This window comes from Bactrocera oleae, chromosome 6 (genome assembly GCF_042242935.1).
Source record: "Bactrocera oleae isolate idBacOlea1 chromosome 6, idBacOlea1, whole genome shotgun sequence".
Taxonomy (NCBI): Eukaryota; Metazoa; Arthropoda; class Insecta; order Diptera; family Tephritidae; genus Bactrocera; species Bactrocera oleae.
Window position 1 is genome coordinate 63,859,465 of NC_091540.1, and position 17,380 is coordinate 63,876,844.

General features: G+C 33.2%; 2 protein-coding genes across 2 annotated transcripts; one reads left to right on the plus strand and one right to left on the minus strand.

Moving 5' to 3' along the window:
- The first annotated feature begins 289 nt into the window (after positions 1-289).
- Tbc1d8-9 (TBC1 domain family member 8/9) lies at positions 290-10,512 on the plus strand. The gene is made up of 15 exons (XM_014239819.3): positions 290-811; positions 1,205-1,371; positions 4,112-4,370; positions 4,468-4,729; positions 4,799-4,970; positions 5,039-5,166; positions 5,252-5,400; positions 5,550-5,664; positions 5,729-5,917; positions 5,979-6,461; positions 6,580-7,179; positions 8,277-8,494; positions 8,571-9,175; positions 9,450-9,541; positions 9,624-10,512. Exons 1-15 carry the CDS (start codon positions 768-770, stop codon positions 9,912-9,914), a joined length of 3,774 nt encoding a protein of 1,257 aa, XP_014095294.2. The 5' UTR covers positions 290-767; the 3' UTR covers positions 9,915-10,512.
- Positions 10,513-12,793: 2,281 nt separating this feature from the next.
- On the minus strand, positions 12,794-17,010 carry Pc (chromodomain protein polycomb). Its single transcript, XM_014239798.3, has 2 exons — positions 16,270-17,010; positions 12,794-15,731 (listed from the first exon to the last, which is right to left on the minus strand). Exons 1-2 carry the CDS (start codon positions 16,330-16,332, stop codon positions 14,562-14,564), a joined length of 1,233 nt encoding a protein of 410 aa, XP_014095273.2. The 5' UTR covers positions 16,333-17,010; the 3' UTR covers positions 12,794-14,561.
- Positions 17,011-17,380: the final 370 nt, after the last annotated feature.

The window sequence follows — 17,380 nt, forward strand, 5'->3', positions numbered from 1 at the left end:
TATTTTAAAAATGGTTATAAAAAATATTGTAATCCACTCAAGAGTTAATAACTACAATCGATAATTTTTCGATAAAATAATATGAAACTTAAAAGATTACCGTAGTGAAATGGAAAATAAAACGAATACTTACTTCAGGCAACACTATACCAGTACGAAATCATTAAATCAGAGAGGAAGCAAAGAAGCAAAACAGAAAAGCCAATAAATATATACGAAAACAAATAAAAGAAACATAAAAAGTCGAACAACAAAAAAATGCGGCAACAGAATAGCGAACGAATGGGTTGACGAACAACCGAACGCATTGGGCACGACAGACGATGTCAGGTTTCTCGTATTGTAATCATCGTTGAAAATTGCAGTTGGTAGTGGAAAATTATATAGATTTTTACTTGGGCAACTTGAAAATTAACTTCAAGAAGTACAATTTGATGTTAATTCTAACATTCTAAAAATAGATATAAAATATGAACAAATAAGTTAAAGAAGCTACAGGCGATTAAAAATCAACAAATAACAAGAATATAGCCAAACGTACACAGTGGTATCAGTGCCAAGTATTGTGATGGTGACCGATTGGAGAAGAACGCAGAACCTAAACACATTGTTCATTAAGTGAAGCACACAGAAGTGAAAGAACTAAAAACGTTCTACACAAAGACTTCGTAATAAGACTGGTTGAAGATTTTATGAAAATATTTTCGACTCTACGCAACTATAAAAATAGGCAATCACTAAGGGAGGTGTGAACAAAACGCTAAAAAATGTGGATACATCCAAAGGAAATACTTATACCACCAGCATTTTGGTAAGTAATTAAAAGAAAAATGCATTGATAGCAAAGAGTTTATTTTTTTTTGTGATTCCTGCATAACTACATTAGTTAAGATTTTTTACGCAGCACCTAAATCGGATAGCATACACAGTGTTCATAATTAGTACAAGCACAAAGGCAATAAAAGTGAGTGAACAGCTGGTTTTGCGTGCCTCTCGGTGCTGTATACTTACAACCATACAAGTATGCACTCAACAAGCACTATTCTCCATATGTATGCATAGGTTTATTCTATTGTTGGACGCACTTGGTGTTATCAGGAAATCATTGAACTCTGACAAAACGCATTTATCTATTATAAATATTAATTAGTGCCACTTTTATTGTTTAATTTCATGATCATTGTATTGTTTTTTTTTTCAAAAGGGTTGACGAAATGCGCTCAAAATATTTTGTGCTACAAAAACGACGTGGACATGGAGAATCACGTAGCTTCACCTCACTTCTTGTCAATACATTAGACAGCGTTTGGGATACAAAGCCACCACCATATCGCATACTTCATCAAACGCCCAAATCTGAAGTATATTATGGTAAATTTCACTTGTTTAAATCGACACAGCTACTTAGATTTGTATAAACATATTTTTATTTATAAATTTAACCATAATATTATAAAAAAGTTCCTTATAATCTTACTTGATTAATATAAATGCTTACAATATACTACAATATTAGTACCTAAAGTAGATAGGATTATTACATTCTGTCAAATACTGAAGTTCTAATCGTTAAAAATAGTCGATAAATCCATATTTATTAGGAGACCCAGACAATTTCATTCCAGCTAACCCCTTAGTTACCCAAGTCCATATCCAACCATTCAACCAATTCCAAATTGCTGTATTTAAATAAATTTTCCAATAATTGTTTTTTTTTCTACGCCATGAAGATACCTGAAGTGATAACTAAAACCGAAAATGTGGTCGAATTGTAATGCTATTTATTCTAATTTTACTACGCTACGACTTAAGTTTTGTTTTCTGTATATTTTCATTGTATTTATATACTTATTATTTATTTTTTGCTATTAATAATCACGAAATTTAATTTTATCTCCATTGTTTTATGTATGCATTGCGGTTATCATAAATAATTGATAAACTTTTAAAAGAAATTCAAATATCTGAGGTTTAACTCAACTTAAACTTTTTTATTAACTGCAAATATTAAAATTCCGCTATCTACCCAGACATTTTTGTTCAAGGGTAGTTTTTTGACAAAAGTCCAGCTCGTATTTTGATATCGGTTTCAACGACATAATCAGAATCATATGTAATTCACTTTTAGCCGACAAGATTTGTGTATTTACATGCATATGTACTATGTACATATATTTGGTAGCTTAATTCAACTTATAAAATAAATTATCTGATTATATCCCCTATATACGTGCATATATGTTAATATTTTTTGGAGCTTCTGATTATAAAATGAAAATACCATTCTGTTATTGTTGTATCAATAAATAGTTTTAAAGAATGCTTCCCAGGTTGTTGTTGTAGCGGCAAAATATATTCCTAAAGTAATTTCAAGGAATGGTGTCGAGTTGACAGTTCTTGGCCGGATAAAAGTCCGAGTCCGTTCCGCTCACTTAGACCAACTGCCGTGGGAACGAGTTCCCAGGTGATAACCCTTGGTCGAATATAAATTCTTATACAATATGTTCTGTTGATATAGATTAATAATGAATGGATGAAAATATAACATACATATAATCCACCAAATTGATAGAATTTCATTGAAAGGAGCTAAATATAATATTGCTAATGAAAGGCTATTATTTAACAATAAAATAAATTTTGAAAATGGTGAAGAATTAGTGGAAATCAAAATTGCAAATAATGCATAAAAAAAAAATAATTGAATTAAAAGAGAAACATTTTTGTAATCCCGGAAATCATAATATAATTTTTTTCTCCCAGATACCGGATTGTTTTAGAATTTACATTTTTTCCTGTTACTATACTACCATACTTTGTGTTCTATCATTTTGAACTAGAGCTCGCACAGAGCTATCATCTTCAATACTCTAAAGCACTGGTCGGCAAACTTACACCTTTTAACGATTTATATATTTTCTCATATTTTAATTCCGATTTTGGGATTAAAAATGGAAAACTAATTTTTAAAAATTGAAAATTGAAAATCTATTTTTTAATGCAAAATTTAAAAAAATAAAATAAATGCGCCACCATGCATAAATTAGCATCCAATATTTCTTTATACACGATTTTTAAGATATAATTTATGAATACTAACTTTCTACAAAATTTATGTTATCTTTCATTTTAATTTATCACAAATTGTGAAGTGAATATTACCCTAGGCACCATGCATATTGCAACTTAATTTTTTCGCCCACTGTACCCATAAGCAATTATGTGTAAATATAAAGCTTACAATAGCAATAAAAAACCTAACAAAGGTAGCGTAGAGTACATGGATGAAAATTGTATATCAAGAAACAGCCAAAGATAGTATGTTATTAATATTAATAATGACTCATCTAATCAGTAATATGAAAATACTGTATTATATATGTATATTGTCATTTAAAAATGCAATTAACTTTAATTTCACTAAATACCTATTCATTTTCTCTAACTGTATAAGCGATTATTAGCTATTGTTGCATATATTCTTTTGTTTGCCTTGTGCATAGCCAACCCATTTTGATAAGCCCCTTGTGACGTCGATGGCATGCACATAAAGACTCTAAAGTTAAGTTGCAAGAAAGCTATAGCTAGAGCAGTTTTTTAGTACTATTATGTTGATTTTCACTAATTTTTACACAGTGAACAGGGTATACTAAGTTTGCTACGTATTTTGTAATACCCAGAAAGAAACATCGGAGACCTTATAAAATTTAGATATAGATGATCTGCATGACAAGCTGACTCGATTTAGCCATGTACGTATGTATATCTGTATATATGCGAACTAATCCCTCAATTTTCAATATACCGATCTGAAATTTTGCACATGTCCTTTCCTCCCCAAAAAACTACTCATTTGTCGGAACGGGCCTCTATAGCATATAGCTGCCATACAAATTGAACGATCAGAATCAAGTTCTTGTATGGAAAACTTTTTTATTTGACGAGCTGGTTTCTCGAAATTGCGCGTATTTTCTTAGTATTTATATTTTTTATATAATATATATATTTAATTATTTATTTGTGCAATGAAAAAATTTTTTACTATATTTTGTGGTTTGCTATATTGTTTGTTTCAAAAATTATATACCTATTTTGACTTCTTAACTAATAGAAATCGCCATTGGCTTAACACAAGAGGAGATCGTTAAGGATTGGGAATGGCTTGCTGAAAACCTATTCAAAGTTCTCAATGAAATGGAGAGTGAGGAAGAGATCACCAACTTTACCATATGTAAAATACAATCGCTTAATGCGCAAAATAATCAAGATGAATCGGATGAATCGGCCAATTTCAAAGTATCCGCTTCGAAATTTCAAACACTTTTCGAAATGCCAAAAGAAGAACGTTTGGTCAATACATATGCATGCACGTAAGTCATATTACTTTAACTAAAAATCAGTTTTAATTAAATTTCACAAACATATGTATATATATACATACATATATGCTTACATAATTACTTGCAGCTATGTTAAGAATAAAATACCGAATCAAGGCAATCTATACATTTCATTAAATCACATCTGTTTCTATTCATACATGCTGGGAAGCGAAACAAAGCGTGTCATTCGTTTTGCTGAATTAGAAGACATTAAAAGACATGGACAAATCATATATTTGAAAACAGTTAATAATATGCATTACAATTTTACATTATTAAAGGATGTTAAGGAGGCATATGGTCTGATAGAACAACTAAATAAAATGGCTATACAACAATTGATACAAGTACAGTGCAATTTGACGATGACATAAATTATGTGAAAATATACTAAAATTGGTGTATGCACTTTTCAGGACCCCGACAGTCCCATAGTCGATCATGATGCATCGGTTTTCCAGCGTTTCGGACGCAAAGCATCAAATAAACCAGGTCTCTTGCGTGATTTAACGGCACGTCAGAAATCTGAAGAGTACCGCAATTACTTTCGTCTGCCACAGACCGAAATTATTGATGGTCAAATAAAAGGTAAATGAGTGTGTTAAATATTCATATATGACATTGTCTGTAATTCTTTTCTTTTTTTTATGCTTTAGCCAACATTTGGACACCATATTCCAAGCGTTATGTTGGTGGCAATATTTACTTGTCACGCAATTTCTTTTGTTTCCGCAGTGACGTGATTGATCTTGTTAGCCTGGTAATTCCAATGCGTAATATTAAAGTGAGTTTTTTTTTTTTTGTAAATTCATTTTCATGGACTTTTATCTTTAGCTAATTTATTTTTATTATCTTTTTGGCTAACGCAGAGTGTAGAGCAGAAGAATGATGGTCCACATCGCTATGATAATCAAATTGTACTGCTTACAGCCGAAAATGTGCACTTTGTATTCGCACAAATTGTCGATCGCGAAGTGTTGGTCGAAAAAATTAGCGAATTACTATCGCAATTTCATGTGTAAGCAAGCGTTGCTATAATTTATGTCGTAATAAATATTATTAATAAATATTTTTAGTATTGAAATAATATGCTTTGCTTTAAATAAAAGTAAAAAGATGCATAATTGTAATGTATATTTCGTATATTTTAATTTTGTAATTTTGCAGGCCTATCAGTCGCGAACGCGCTAAGTATGACATATCCTGGAGCAAGCAGTCAGCGCTAATGAACTCATTCAAAACTAATTTGAGTGCAGAAATGTTGAAGATACAAGAGCAGAAGGTATGCAGCTGCAAAGCATTATTTCTCTTCATTTATAAGCATATAACTAACTAACTGCTTTCAGCTCTCACGCTGGGAGTCACATTTTCGTGATTTTGGTCGTGGTATTTCCATGTTTCGTACAACGGACGTTATCAATTTGATTGTCGAGGGCATTCCAGATAAATTACGCCAAGAAATATGGCTGTTATTTTCCGGTGCAATACACGAGAAGCATATGAATCCGGGGCTCTATGAAGACTTGGTCGAGAAGGTATAGTTTAGCCTAATAAATGTTCTTACAAATTTGTGGCAAATTGTGTATTTCTATCCAGGCTGCTTGCATTAAGCAATCATCCACACACGACGAAATCGATCGTGATCTACATCGTTCGTTGCCAGAACATCCGGCATTCCAGCATGCCGACGGTATTGGCGCTTTGCGTCGTGTCTTGCAAGCATATGCTTTACGCAATCCACAAGTTGGCTATTGTCAAGCTATGAATATTGTCTCATCGGTATTTCTGCTATTTTGTGATGAGGATAATGCTTTTTGGTTACTTGCAAGCCTTTGCGAAAACTTACTACCCGACTACTATAAAGATAAAGTAGTAGGCGCACAGATTGATCAGAGTGTTTTGAATGAACTCGTCGAGACCTACCTACCCGAATTGCACAGTCATTTGGATCAGTTGGGTATTATACGCATGATCTCACTGTCATGGTTTTTGACGATTTTCATAAGTGTCATATCGTATGAGAGTGCAGTGCATATAATCGACTGCTTCTTCTACGATGGCGCCAAAATAATATTTGTGGTATGTAAATATATATATGTTTTTTTTTATAAATTTATTATACCATTATATTTCATATTGGATATACATATGTATTGTACATATGTAAATAATTTGACAACACATTTCTCTAACACAGATTGCGCTCCAAATTCTGGAATGGAATTGTGAGAAACTGCTTAAATGCAACGATGACGGTGAAGCAATGGAAGTGCTCTCCACATATTTAGAGGGTATCTACAATCCCGAATATCGCCTACCGGCACAAAGTGACAAACAAAAGCCTGAAACACAGCCCATACAGACGCTCATCCATGAGGCGTATACGAATTTCGGTGCTAAAATCTCGCAACAGAAAATCGAAGAATTGCGCAATAAACATCGACGTCTGACAATACGACAATTCGATATTGATAACGAGAATACAATTGTGAAATTTCACACCGATAATATGTACTTCGATCGAGAAGAATTACACCTACTGCTTATGATTATACGAGAGGAAAAGTCAACGCCACGTAAAGTGTTGCAACAGAAGGCGTACTCAGCGCTGGGTGGTGAATCGCCAATATTGTTGCCCACAACAACAGCAACAGGTCGGAGCGGCGGCGGTGCGGAGAATAATTGCAGCCGCTCTGAGTCGTACAGCGTCGATTTCGATACATTCCGTGCGCTATTCCATGAGCTGACGCCTTGGCGCAATTGCGTTAGCATTGATTTGGCGGAGAAATTATTTAGGGTAAAATGTTTTTTAGAAATTTATATAATTTTTTTTTTAGTTGCGTTCACTTAGCGGATTATTGCAGTAACTTAAAAATTCGATTTAGCCATATTCGTCATTTCGTCCGTCTCAATATACTCGTACGAGTCCCTCAGTTTTTGAGATATCGATTTGCAATTTCGCACAAGTACTTTCTCGCTAAGAAGCTGCTCATTTGTCGGAACCCGCTTATTTCGCACGTTTATGGGATATAGCTGCCATACAAACTGGTTGATCAAAATCCTGTTCTTATATGGAACAATTTTTTATTTGACAAGATATTTTCATGAAATTTGAAATGGCTTATTGTGCAGGGTAATACTACAATATCTGAACAATATAATATAATATCGGACCACTATAGCATATAGCTGCCGTACAAACTGATCGATCAAAATTAAATCCTTGTATGAAAAGCTTTTTTCTTTGCGAAGATATCTTCACGAAATTTAGCATGGATTATTCTCTAAAGCAACGCCACAGTCTCCGAACAAATTGTTCAAATCGGATCTTTATAGCATATAGCTACCATACAAACTGATCGATCAAAATCCTGTCCTTATATAGAAAACTTTTTTATTTGACAAAATATTTTCATGAAATTTGGCATAGATAATTATCCAAACCAACGGTATAATAACCGAGGAAATTATTCTGTTCGGACCACTATAGCTTATAGCTGCCAGTCAAACTGTTCGATCGATCAAATATCCGTTCCCACGACAGTCGGGTCTACGTAACCGGAACGGACCCGGATATTCCGGCCAAGGACTGTCAACTCGGTAGAATTCTGCCGCTACAACAACATCGATCAAATATTGAATTATTCTCATTCTGTTTGCTCAGCGTGAAAAATCGGAGGTTAAGAAGGCGATTACTTGTTCAGTTTTAGTTTTTGTCGATACGAACCTCCCAGAATAAATTTAATGCAATGAACATTTCAACAAGAGAAAGCTTTCAAGTTGAACTACATGTTGCCTTACAGTTATTTAAGTTAATTAATTAATTAGTCGTTTATTTTATGATGCCGCGTGCTCTTCATTTAATTATATTCACCATGTTTATATCACAAACAGCTCACTGATAAGAAAAGTACCGGCTCAATTGAATTTTCACAAATCATAAATGCATTGGGTTTGGTATGCTCACACAAATACACGGAAAAATTGAAACTACTGTACATACTACATTTACCGCCATTGCTTTCCAAGGCGGAAATTGAGCAGGCCAGACGTCCAAAACCGAAGGCTAAAGAAGATGCTGAAGAGGCCATTGAAGCTGAAGACTTCTTCGGGTACAATTCAAATACACATAAATGTATACAAATTTTCCACACTTTCATTATAATTTTCTTCACAACATTTCTCTAGCGATGATCCATCCGAATCAATTGAGGCGCTCCCCTCACCTACTGATAATAATTTTGACGAAGACGATTACGCGCTCATCGCAGCTACGAAACATTTACATAGCTTAGCCGGTCTCTCGCAGCCGTCATCAGCAACGGGTATTGCGGGCGCCATTAACGGCGAACGCTCATCAACATTCTATGTCGATTTGCCGCGTCAACATGGCACACCTATGGATGTGGCACGTTCACAAAATGGCGCAACAGGCAGCACCTCGGATCTGATCGACAATGCATTGCGCCATCAGGGACGTTTCGAATCCACCGATACTTTTTCGGATATATCCGATTTGGGTGCAGCAAAGGTGACGCCGCCGCAATTGAATGTGGAAACTATTTCGAATTTCTCACAAATTAGCGATTTAATAATGGCAACCAGAGTGGAACGTACCGATTCAACAACGGACACCAAAAGTTTGGGTAGTCTGCGCTACTTGCTGGATCAACCAGATGATGGCAATGCGCCGAATAAGAATATACCGAATATGAGGAAGGCAAATTTCCAATTCTTATGGCGCTCACTGATGGAGATAATAGGGCAACAAGACGAGGACATGCGGAAGGCACGTAAGTACACAAAAATATATAAAAAAATAATATATGAGTAAAATGGAGAAAAAGAAGGTGAATACCGATTGAGTCTGAGTGTTTGCCGATACGATTCTCCAAAAGAAATTTCCTTAGCAATGAACAATCAAGCTTTGTAAAACTTTCAAGCTGGGCTACACGTTGCCGTACATTATTTAAGCATAGTTAAATTTATATTTATATATTGTATATATATACTCGTTATACGATTTTTATAGTAACCAGATTTATATTTTACTTTATAAAATTCTAGATGAAAACCTTTTAGAGCTGGGCAACAACAATATGAAGAAAGAGATCAGTTTGGATAGCTTTACTCAATTGAATTTGGGTAACGGCGATGAGGTTCGTATTCACATATATGAACATAGTAAAAAAAAATTATAAAATTTGCGAAAATATTTTCAACGCATTTACTTGCCAACAGCCTGATAGTAACGGTAATCCGACGACACCCTCTGTCGAGTCAAATGCGACGACGAGACTCTTCCAAGCTTACGAAGAGGAGTTGCAACAAAATTCCAGCTCTGGTGGCACAGGCAGCAGCAACAATAGCTCAGCAGATGTGGATAGTTGGGAGATATCTATAAATCAATTTATAGCAACAGTTTTGGCAGTCACTTCGATCGTGCAATGTTTCTATATGAAAACACCGATTAAAGAGAATATAGAGCGTATGCAAAAGAACCGTCGTAAATGTGTTATCACAAATTACTAAATAGCTACAACAAAAAAGAAAACAAAAAAAAAAAAGAAAAATACGTTCCAGTCGCGTACAGCCATTAGATGTATCTAATTGCTTTGAGAGAATGCGAGCGCGAGTGATAGAGCAAGTAGCAAAAAATGAGTATTCGTAAATACAAATTATTTGAATGTTTTCCTAAAAATACGCAATTCAAATAACTGCAATAAAAAGTATTGGTATTTTTTTTTCTTTTTAAATATCGAATATACATACTTATATATATACACAACAAAATGCATGCATTATATAATAAATATTAAAATGATACAGGAATACCTATATATAAAAAATATAAAATATACACTGTGACACATACGGTGTTAGCGTTGTAAACGATTTTTTGCAAAGGCATTGCCACACACGCCCACATGCTTCCCCAAATTGTTCCGACTAAAATGTAATAACTGTTAAAAACAAAAACATTGTATATTTGATTTTTGAAAATAGTATGATGGAAAAATGCTTTGTATACGTCGCTTTATATTGTCATGCTAATATCGTTCTAAACATTTTTAACTTGTTATATATAGTTAAATGTTCGTTGGTTTTACCTTCAAATACAAAAACAAAATTCGTCTAAAGTTACAATGTTTTATGAAAAGTATTGAGGTCCAAGCGCATACTTTCTCATATTAAACTTAATACAATTGCTGTTTCTTCACAAAATTTCTTTTGGCTGTTATACACACACTTACAAATATAGCAAATTTCGGAAATCTAAAATCCTGTATAAAAAACATACATACATACATAAATAATATATATACATAATAGTTGTAAAAAATATGAATAAATACACTGGTACATACATATTAGTAAAAAAAAACCATATTTTTATTATAAAACTAAGAAAGGTTAACTTCGACTGCATCAAAGCAATAATAATACCCTTCACAGCTATATGTATAATTAAATCTGAAAACTTAGCAGCAAACGGTTTGCATTCAACGTAAAATGTTTCTTTAGTTCTTTCCAACAACGTTGTTTTATATAAACAACTTGCTTGTCGAATTAAGGTTACTTTTAGGGCCGTTTTCTCAATGTCTGTTTAGCCAAAATTTTTCAGCTAAGTTCCGGTTGATTCAGCCAAAAGAAGGAGTCTTGGAAATTAACTAACCAGAACTTAACTGACAGATGATTGCTAATCAGACATTGAGAAAACGGCCCTTAATCTTAAGATCCTTATCTAGATTTTGTTTGGTTAGTTTCTATGGCAGCTAGATGGCTATAGTGGTACGATCTGAACACTTATGTTCGGACATTGTAGCGTTGTCTTAGGCAATAAACTACAACAAATTTCGTTAAGATGTGAAATAAAAAAATGTTTCATACAAGAACTTAAGGGATTAGGGGTAGTAAGAGACACGAAAAAATGAGAATTTTCAGTACTTTTTTTTTTGTTATTAAATCATGTTATTTTACAAAAGTAGTAATATGGCATTATTATATAATGTTTTGATTTGAAGTCACGAAATTAAAAAAAAAAATTTCCAAAGTTATAGCTGACTGCCTCTAACCTCTTAAATGCACTGGGGTATGACGAATTGAAGTTATTACAAATTTTGTGGTGAAAGAAACTTTTAGCTTCTTGAAAAAAATTGGTGATCGGATAGATATCACATGTCTGCCCACTGGCTGTCAGGCCTAAACATTGAACTGCAGACTTGAAAAGCCTTCTACACGACATGTGACAGTTTGGGGAAAATAAGAACATAACTTATTAATTTTCTATATGAAATCGTTATATGGCAAGTAACACATTGCCACCTAAGTTCAATTAAATCAACTAAATCAATTTAAAAGTCGGTGATCATCATATTCAATATATGAAATGGAGTGGAATGGATGGTAAGTGTTACGTTCGGTTTTTTTGTTTGGTTAAAATATGTGAAGTAGTACCATATATGAAATATCCACATATGACCTAAAAGCGTGTGGAGTTTCGGCGATTTTTTTTCAATTTTATTGTTGCACTTATTTTGGTTTAACGTTGTTTTTGTTGTAGCGCCGAAAAACCTTCCTGAAATAATTTTGATGAATGCGGCCGAGTTAGCAGTTCTTGGCCAGATAAAAAATCGGGAGATTTTTATTTATATCACTGTTTTATGTGTGTATTAATGTAGTCTCGAATATATGCTTGAACTTTTCAACTGATGATGGTTTTATGCCCGCAAGCATCATAATTTTCAAGTGGACAGTTGAATAAATATTGGTTAGTACTGTTGTTTATGATATCTAGTTTCTCTTTGCCGCGCCCGAACCGTGCTGAGGGAGCGTCACCGTTGGTATTGCTTGAAGGCCCTAAAATTAGTAACTTCGGCGATGATTTCAGCGAACTAACTATCCTTAAAAGTCCCGTATTTAGCGTCTTCACTACTAGATGGGACATTGAATGCTTTTGATGTTCATTGCGGTTAAAAATTCGATATATAGATTTATAGATATGCAACTTTATAAGTCGTAATTTTTATTAATTTCTTTCCCTTTTCGCTTCATTATTTTTAAACATCATATAGCATACATATATTATGAGCAAGTCAATTTCAACCTAACCAAACTTAACAATTTTACACGAAATATCTGACCTTATAGAAAAAATGGAACTAAAATAAAAATACAAAAGAACGTTAACTTTGGTTGCACCGCATAGTTGCACTATTCACAAATAAAAAAAAAATTCCGTGCAAAAACGTGATTTTGATCGTTTAGTTTGTACGCCAGCTATATGGTATAGTGGTCTGATATCGGCGGTACCGACAAATGAGTAGCTTAAAGTTATTTCAATTATCATTTTAATTTCCATCCAATATCCCACAAATACAAACCTGTATGCGCACTAGAAAAAAACTTAATTAATTGCTTCATATACTGATTATTATGTATTTACAGTTACACACTAGTGTTACTCATCGCTAGGTAATATTATATAATATAGTTTCATAATATATTTGTACAATCATTAACTTTAGTTTTTAAATTAAATTTCGTGCTTTCGTGTTAACTGCTACTTAAACATAAAGTCCATAAATCTTAAGCTTATAAAATATTTGAAAATAATTTATCATAAACATACATATAAATACATCGAAGCGTATGACTCGGTATAGTCCGCGATTATTAGGCATTCAAGTCGAGTAAAGACAAGGCAATTGACACTTATCTAGTGATTATTGCTTAAGGATATCAAATTTGATTTGAATTTGGATGCAGTTACTTTTATGTTAAGCATTTATTTAGTTATTTTCCATTTGCATAAATTTGTATGCATTTCGAAAACAGCTAACTACAAGCATTTTCTGTCTGTGTTATACAAAGTTGTTGGATAATATGCAAATAGTATTTGCAACAACAGCGATGGCATAAAACGTAATTTGTATTCGGATATGTAAAATAACAAAATTAATGCATTCGAACTCAAGCTGCACGCTAAATGGCATTTCTGTTCTTTTTGAGCTTCTGAATTTTTCAAAGCAATTTTAAAATCTCTGGCCGCCGTCTCAAATTTATCTGATTTAGATTAAGCAAAAAAAAAATGGATGCATATATAAATACGTTTGGAGCTCTTAAAGGCGTGAACTCTTTAAGCATAATGCAAATATAGTCAATATATGCAAGTTTAGCTGACAAAATTACAAAATTATTGTACAAATTCTTAAAAAAAAAGAAATGTATTGTATTTTAATGCATTTACATACATATACTTGTACATATGTCCAAAATATGTGTCTGCTCAAAATAACCGTTTTATTTATAATGAACTGAATGAATTTGACTGTCTGGTTTGATTTACGCTTTAAGTTTTTTTCATAAAATTTTTTATGAATTCAGAATTTTTATGTTTTTTGATAATCTTGATAAATTTGTTTAAATTTCACTACTGCTTGTAAGACATTGACTGCTTTATCTCAAATTATTCGTACTATTAATTGCTGTTCTATTTCTACTATAAGCATTTTATATGAGAAATACAAAATATAAAATTCTGCAAAATCTTAACAACAAATCCATACAACTATAACAACTGAGGAATGTGTCTTATGTAGCCTTAACTAACATTAAATGATAAAAGGAAACTATAATTTATAGTAGTCCATATGCCTCTTGCTTCGCTAATGCTATGTTAACCTCGCGCAAATTTTTTCTATTTTTCGAAGTTATTTTTCTGCTCGTTGCTTATATGCCGCAATATTTAAGTAACTACACTGCAATATCTTTTACACTTTTTTTCTCTTTCACTTTTCAATTGGTTCTGGCTCATCCAGTTTGGATTTTAATAATATATGTGTGCTTAAGACAATTATGTCTACAACTAAAACTATATTACATTATTTACAAAAACGCTCTTGACAAAATACAAAAAAAAATTATAATGAACGATTAATACTAACGTTATAATATTTATATATTTGTTATGTAAATAATACATATATTCATAAATAATATATACTATGAAGAACTTTTTTTTTTAATAAATATAAATATTTTGAAATTTTTGTAGGCTATTAAAACGCAACGCAGTACACAAACTCAGGCTCACTCAAAAAATTATAATCAAATAATTCAACATATTTACAATTTGTATTCCTTGTTTTGCTTTTTTAATTTTGTTGCGACGCACTTTTATGCAGCTGAATCAGATTCTGTTTTCATGCCACTAGACTTTAATTCACGTTCTCTAAAGAAACCACGCTCCGTTTTGCATTCTCTGATGGTTACAGTCTCTAAATTTACGGTAACATCTGTGATTACCACTTTATCCGAGATATTACATTTATTTGGCAACCAGAAACGTGGTGGCAATGCTTTCGGCGAAAGTGGCGCCAATGCACTTTGTCGTTGTTGTTGTTCCGTAACGTGTCCATTACGCTTGGGTGAGCCAGCGCCGTCATCGCCCGTTCCCTTGTTATGTGCTGCCGCATGATTATTATCCGTTTGACTATCTGCTTGTGATGATGAATCATCGTCGTCTGCATTCGACGCAGCTGTGGCATTGTAATGCTGATGCAGTGCTGCGTTCTTTTCTGCGGGTGTTGCTTGTTCTGGTCGTGATGCTGGTGTTTCTGGTGATAGCGGTTCAGTCTCAGACTTAAGCGGCGTCGATATTGATGTTGCTGTATCTAAACTGGCACCAGTAGCACAATGTTGTTTAGGTGGCGATGGTCCATCCGGTGAGGTTTTTATAGTGACACCTATTTTACCAGATTCCTTTAGTACCTCAGCTTTACGTTTAGTACCCATAGAAGTGACCTCCTTGCGACTTAAAGGCTGATCTTCAGAACTGGAAGAATTAGAATCAGCCTCGGGAATGAAATTTAAAACGGAATTCGAAGCAACGGCTGCTGCAACAACAGCAGCCGACACTGATGCCGACGTCGAGGTATAGGTATGGCGCTTATTACCACTGTTGTTAGCAACATCACGCTGCCCATCTGTATGTGGCGAATGCGAGCGATGATGATGGTGATGTGAGTGCTTCTTATCTTTATCCTTTTCTTTGTCATGGTGGTGATGGTGATGGTGATGGTTATTGGATAATGCAGCGGATGAAGTAGATGCTTGATTTATATCACCATCATCGCCAGTGAAAGTATACTCATCCTCCTCCGACTCCGGTTCAGGGTCATGTGTTTTTTCCTTACGCTTTCCTCCACGTTTTGATGGCGTATTAGATGATCGGTTACTTTGTTCGTATATTTCAATAAGCCGCCGATCAAGTATATTAACCTCTGGCTCCCAGGTGTTATACCGCTGATTCCAACCTTTCCATTTTACTCGGTATTCCAAAACACCCTATTCACGAGATAGAGAATAAAAATGTAAAATATATAAGAACACGAATCAACCAATTAAAAAATTTCCAGATACAACAAAAAGTATACTAATTTTTTTTGAATTTTTATATTTAGATGCACAATTTATAAAATCAATTTTTGTATTATCTTCACACTACTGGTTTGGGTTGTGGATGTTAAATAACAGTTTTTCAATCAGAATAAGTGAATTGTACAAATATTCACTAAATTACTATTTCTGTACTTGAAACTTATTTTTTACGTTCCTAGCGCAAATATTTTCAAGGACTAAACAACAAGATCTTACGCAGTTCGTGACAGGTGGATCCCGTAGATAATTACATACATTTTGAAACATGACGTTATGAAATAAAACAAAATTATAAGATGAAATATAAGACTGGCGAAGGTGTTCATCAAAAAAGTTTATGTCTGTATATATAACAATAAATATTAATGGCAGATGTTTCCATGTACGGAATACGTTAATATATATATAGCATTAAATATTTTTACTTAACTTAATTGTTTCATACCTTTCTAACGCGTTTTTGTATAATCCGCTCCGCCGCGTAAACGCGGTCATCCGAACTTCCCATGTTGTTATCCAGTTTAACAAATTTTAATGCTCTCGCACCGTATTTTTCATAAATCGAAACACCACTTGTAAAAAAGCGCGGCAAAAATGTGTAATATCGAACAGTACAATATAAAGATTTTGCGTATTCTTTTAATATATATTACAACAGCTTTTTACACATTAACTATTTCAAAACAACACAAGTATTTAATAATTGCTTAAGTCGTCAACAAAACAGGTAGCTACGCAAATAAATTGTGCGCAAATTGTATCTTGCAAATATATAACAAAAACTATCTGCTAAAACCACTGAAAGATCTATTGTTGTAAGAAACATTCAAGCGCCAGCGCTTGAAAACACCGAATAAATAAAAAATGCGAAACGTCCTTCAGCAAATGTATGTGCTATTTCACTCTGACCAATACATTTGGATCGTCAATATAGAAAAAGTACGCAAATCGCTACTCGTTCTACCCGATGCGACGACGGAATATGTATATTTCGAAAATAGTTCTTTTATAGACAGATGTAAATTGTCATATTTATATTTTAAGCACACACTTTTGTTTTATACAACTTATTAAGCGTTCACTGATATTTATTAATTAACAAGGCCGCAAAAAATGTCCATAACAATATTAAAAACACGACATAAAAATTTATACATGTTTTCTCTACAAAAACGCGAGAATAATTGAATTCGTTATTTTCGTTCAAATCGTCACTATGCTGATAATTGTTGTTTTCATGAAACTCGTTCCTTTAATAATAGCGTTGCCAATTAACAACGCTTCATTATTGCATTGCCAACTAGTTAGAAGATATTTTATACATATATATTCTTAATGTCAATTATTATATGTAATATGTATTAATTACTCTAATACTCAGTGTATCAATGATGATAAAGAGTTTATTAACTCTAAAATACATTCGATTTCTTATACTAATTTTGAATATTTTTTACGGAAAAATAAAATATCATTATTTGTATTTGTGCTGATTGAGTTTGCTACTGGGTAAACTTTATTTCCATGCAGACAATTACGAGCGGCAGTAGTGTGAT

What these genes read in the sequence shown, in the direction of transcription:
- Tbc1d8-9 (XM_014239819.3), top strand. Translation starts at nt 768, where the DNA reads ATGTGGATACATCCAAAGGAAATACTTATACCACCAGCATTTTG. An exon ending in TTACTATCGCAATTTCATGT is followed by an intron (nt 5,401 to 5,549) that starts GTAAGCAAGCGT and finishes GTAATTTTGCAG; the next exon opens with GCCTATCAGTCGCGAACGCG. An exon ending in TGGCGGAGAAATTATTTAGG is followed by an intron (nt 7,180 to 8,276) that starts GTAAAATGTTTT and finishes TATCACAAACAG; the next exon opens with CTCACTGATAAGAAAAGTAC.
- Pc (XM_014239798.3), bottom strand. Translation starts at nt 16,332, where the DNA reads ATGGGAAGTTCGGATGACCGCGTTTACGCGGCGGAGCGGATTATACAA. An exon ending in TACAAAAACGCGTTAGAAAG is followed by an intron (nt 15,732 to 16,269) that starts GTATGAAACAAT and finishes TCTCGTGAATAG; the next exon opens with GGTGTTTTGGAATACCGAGT.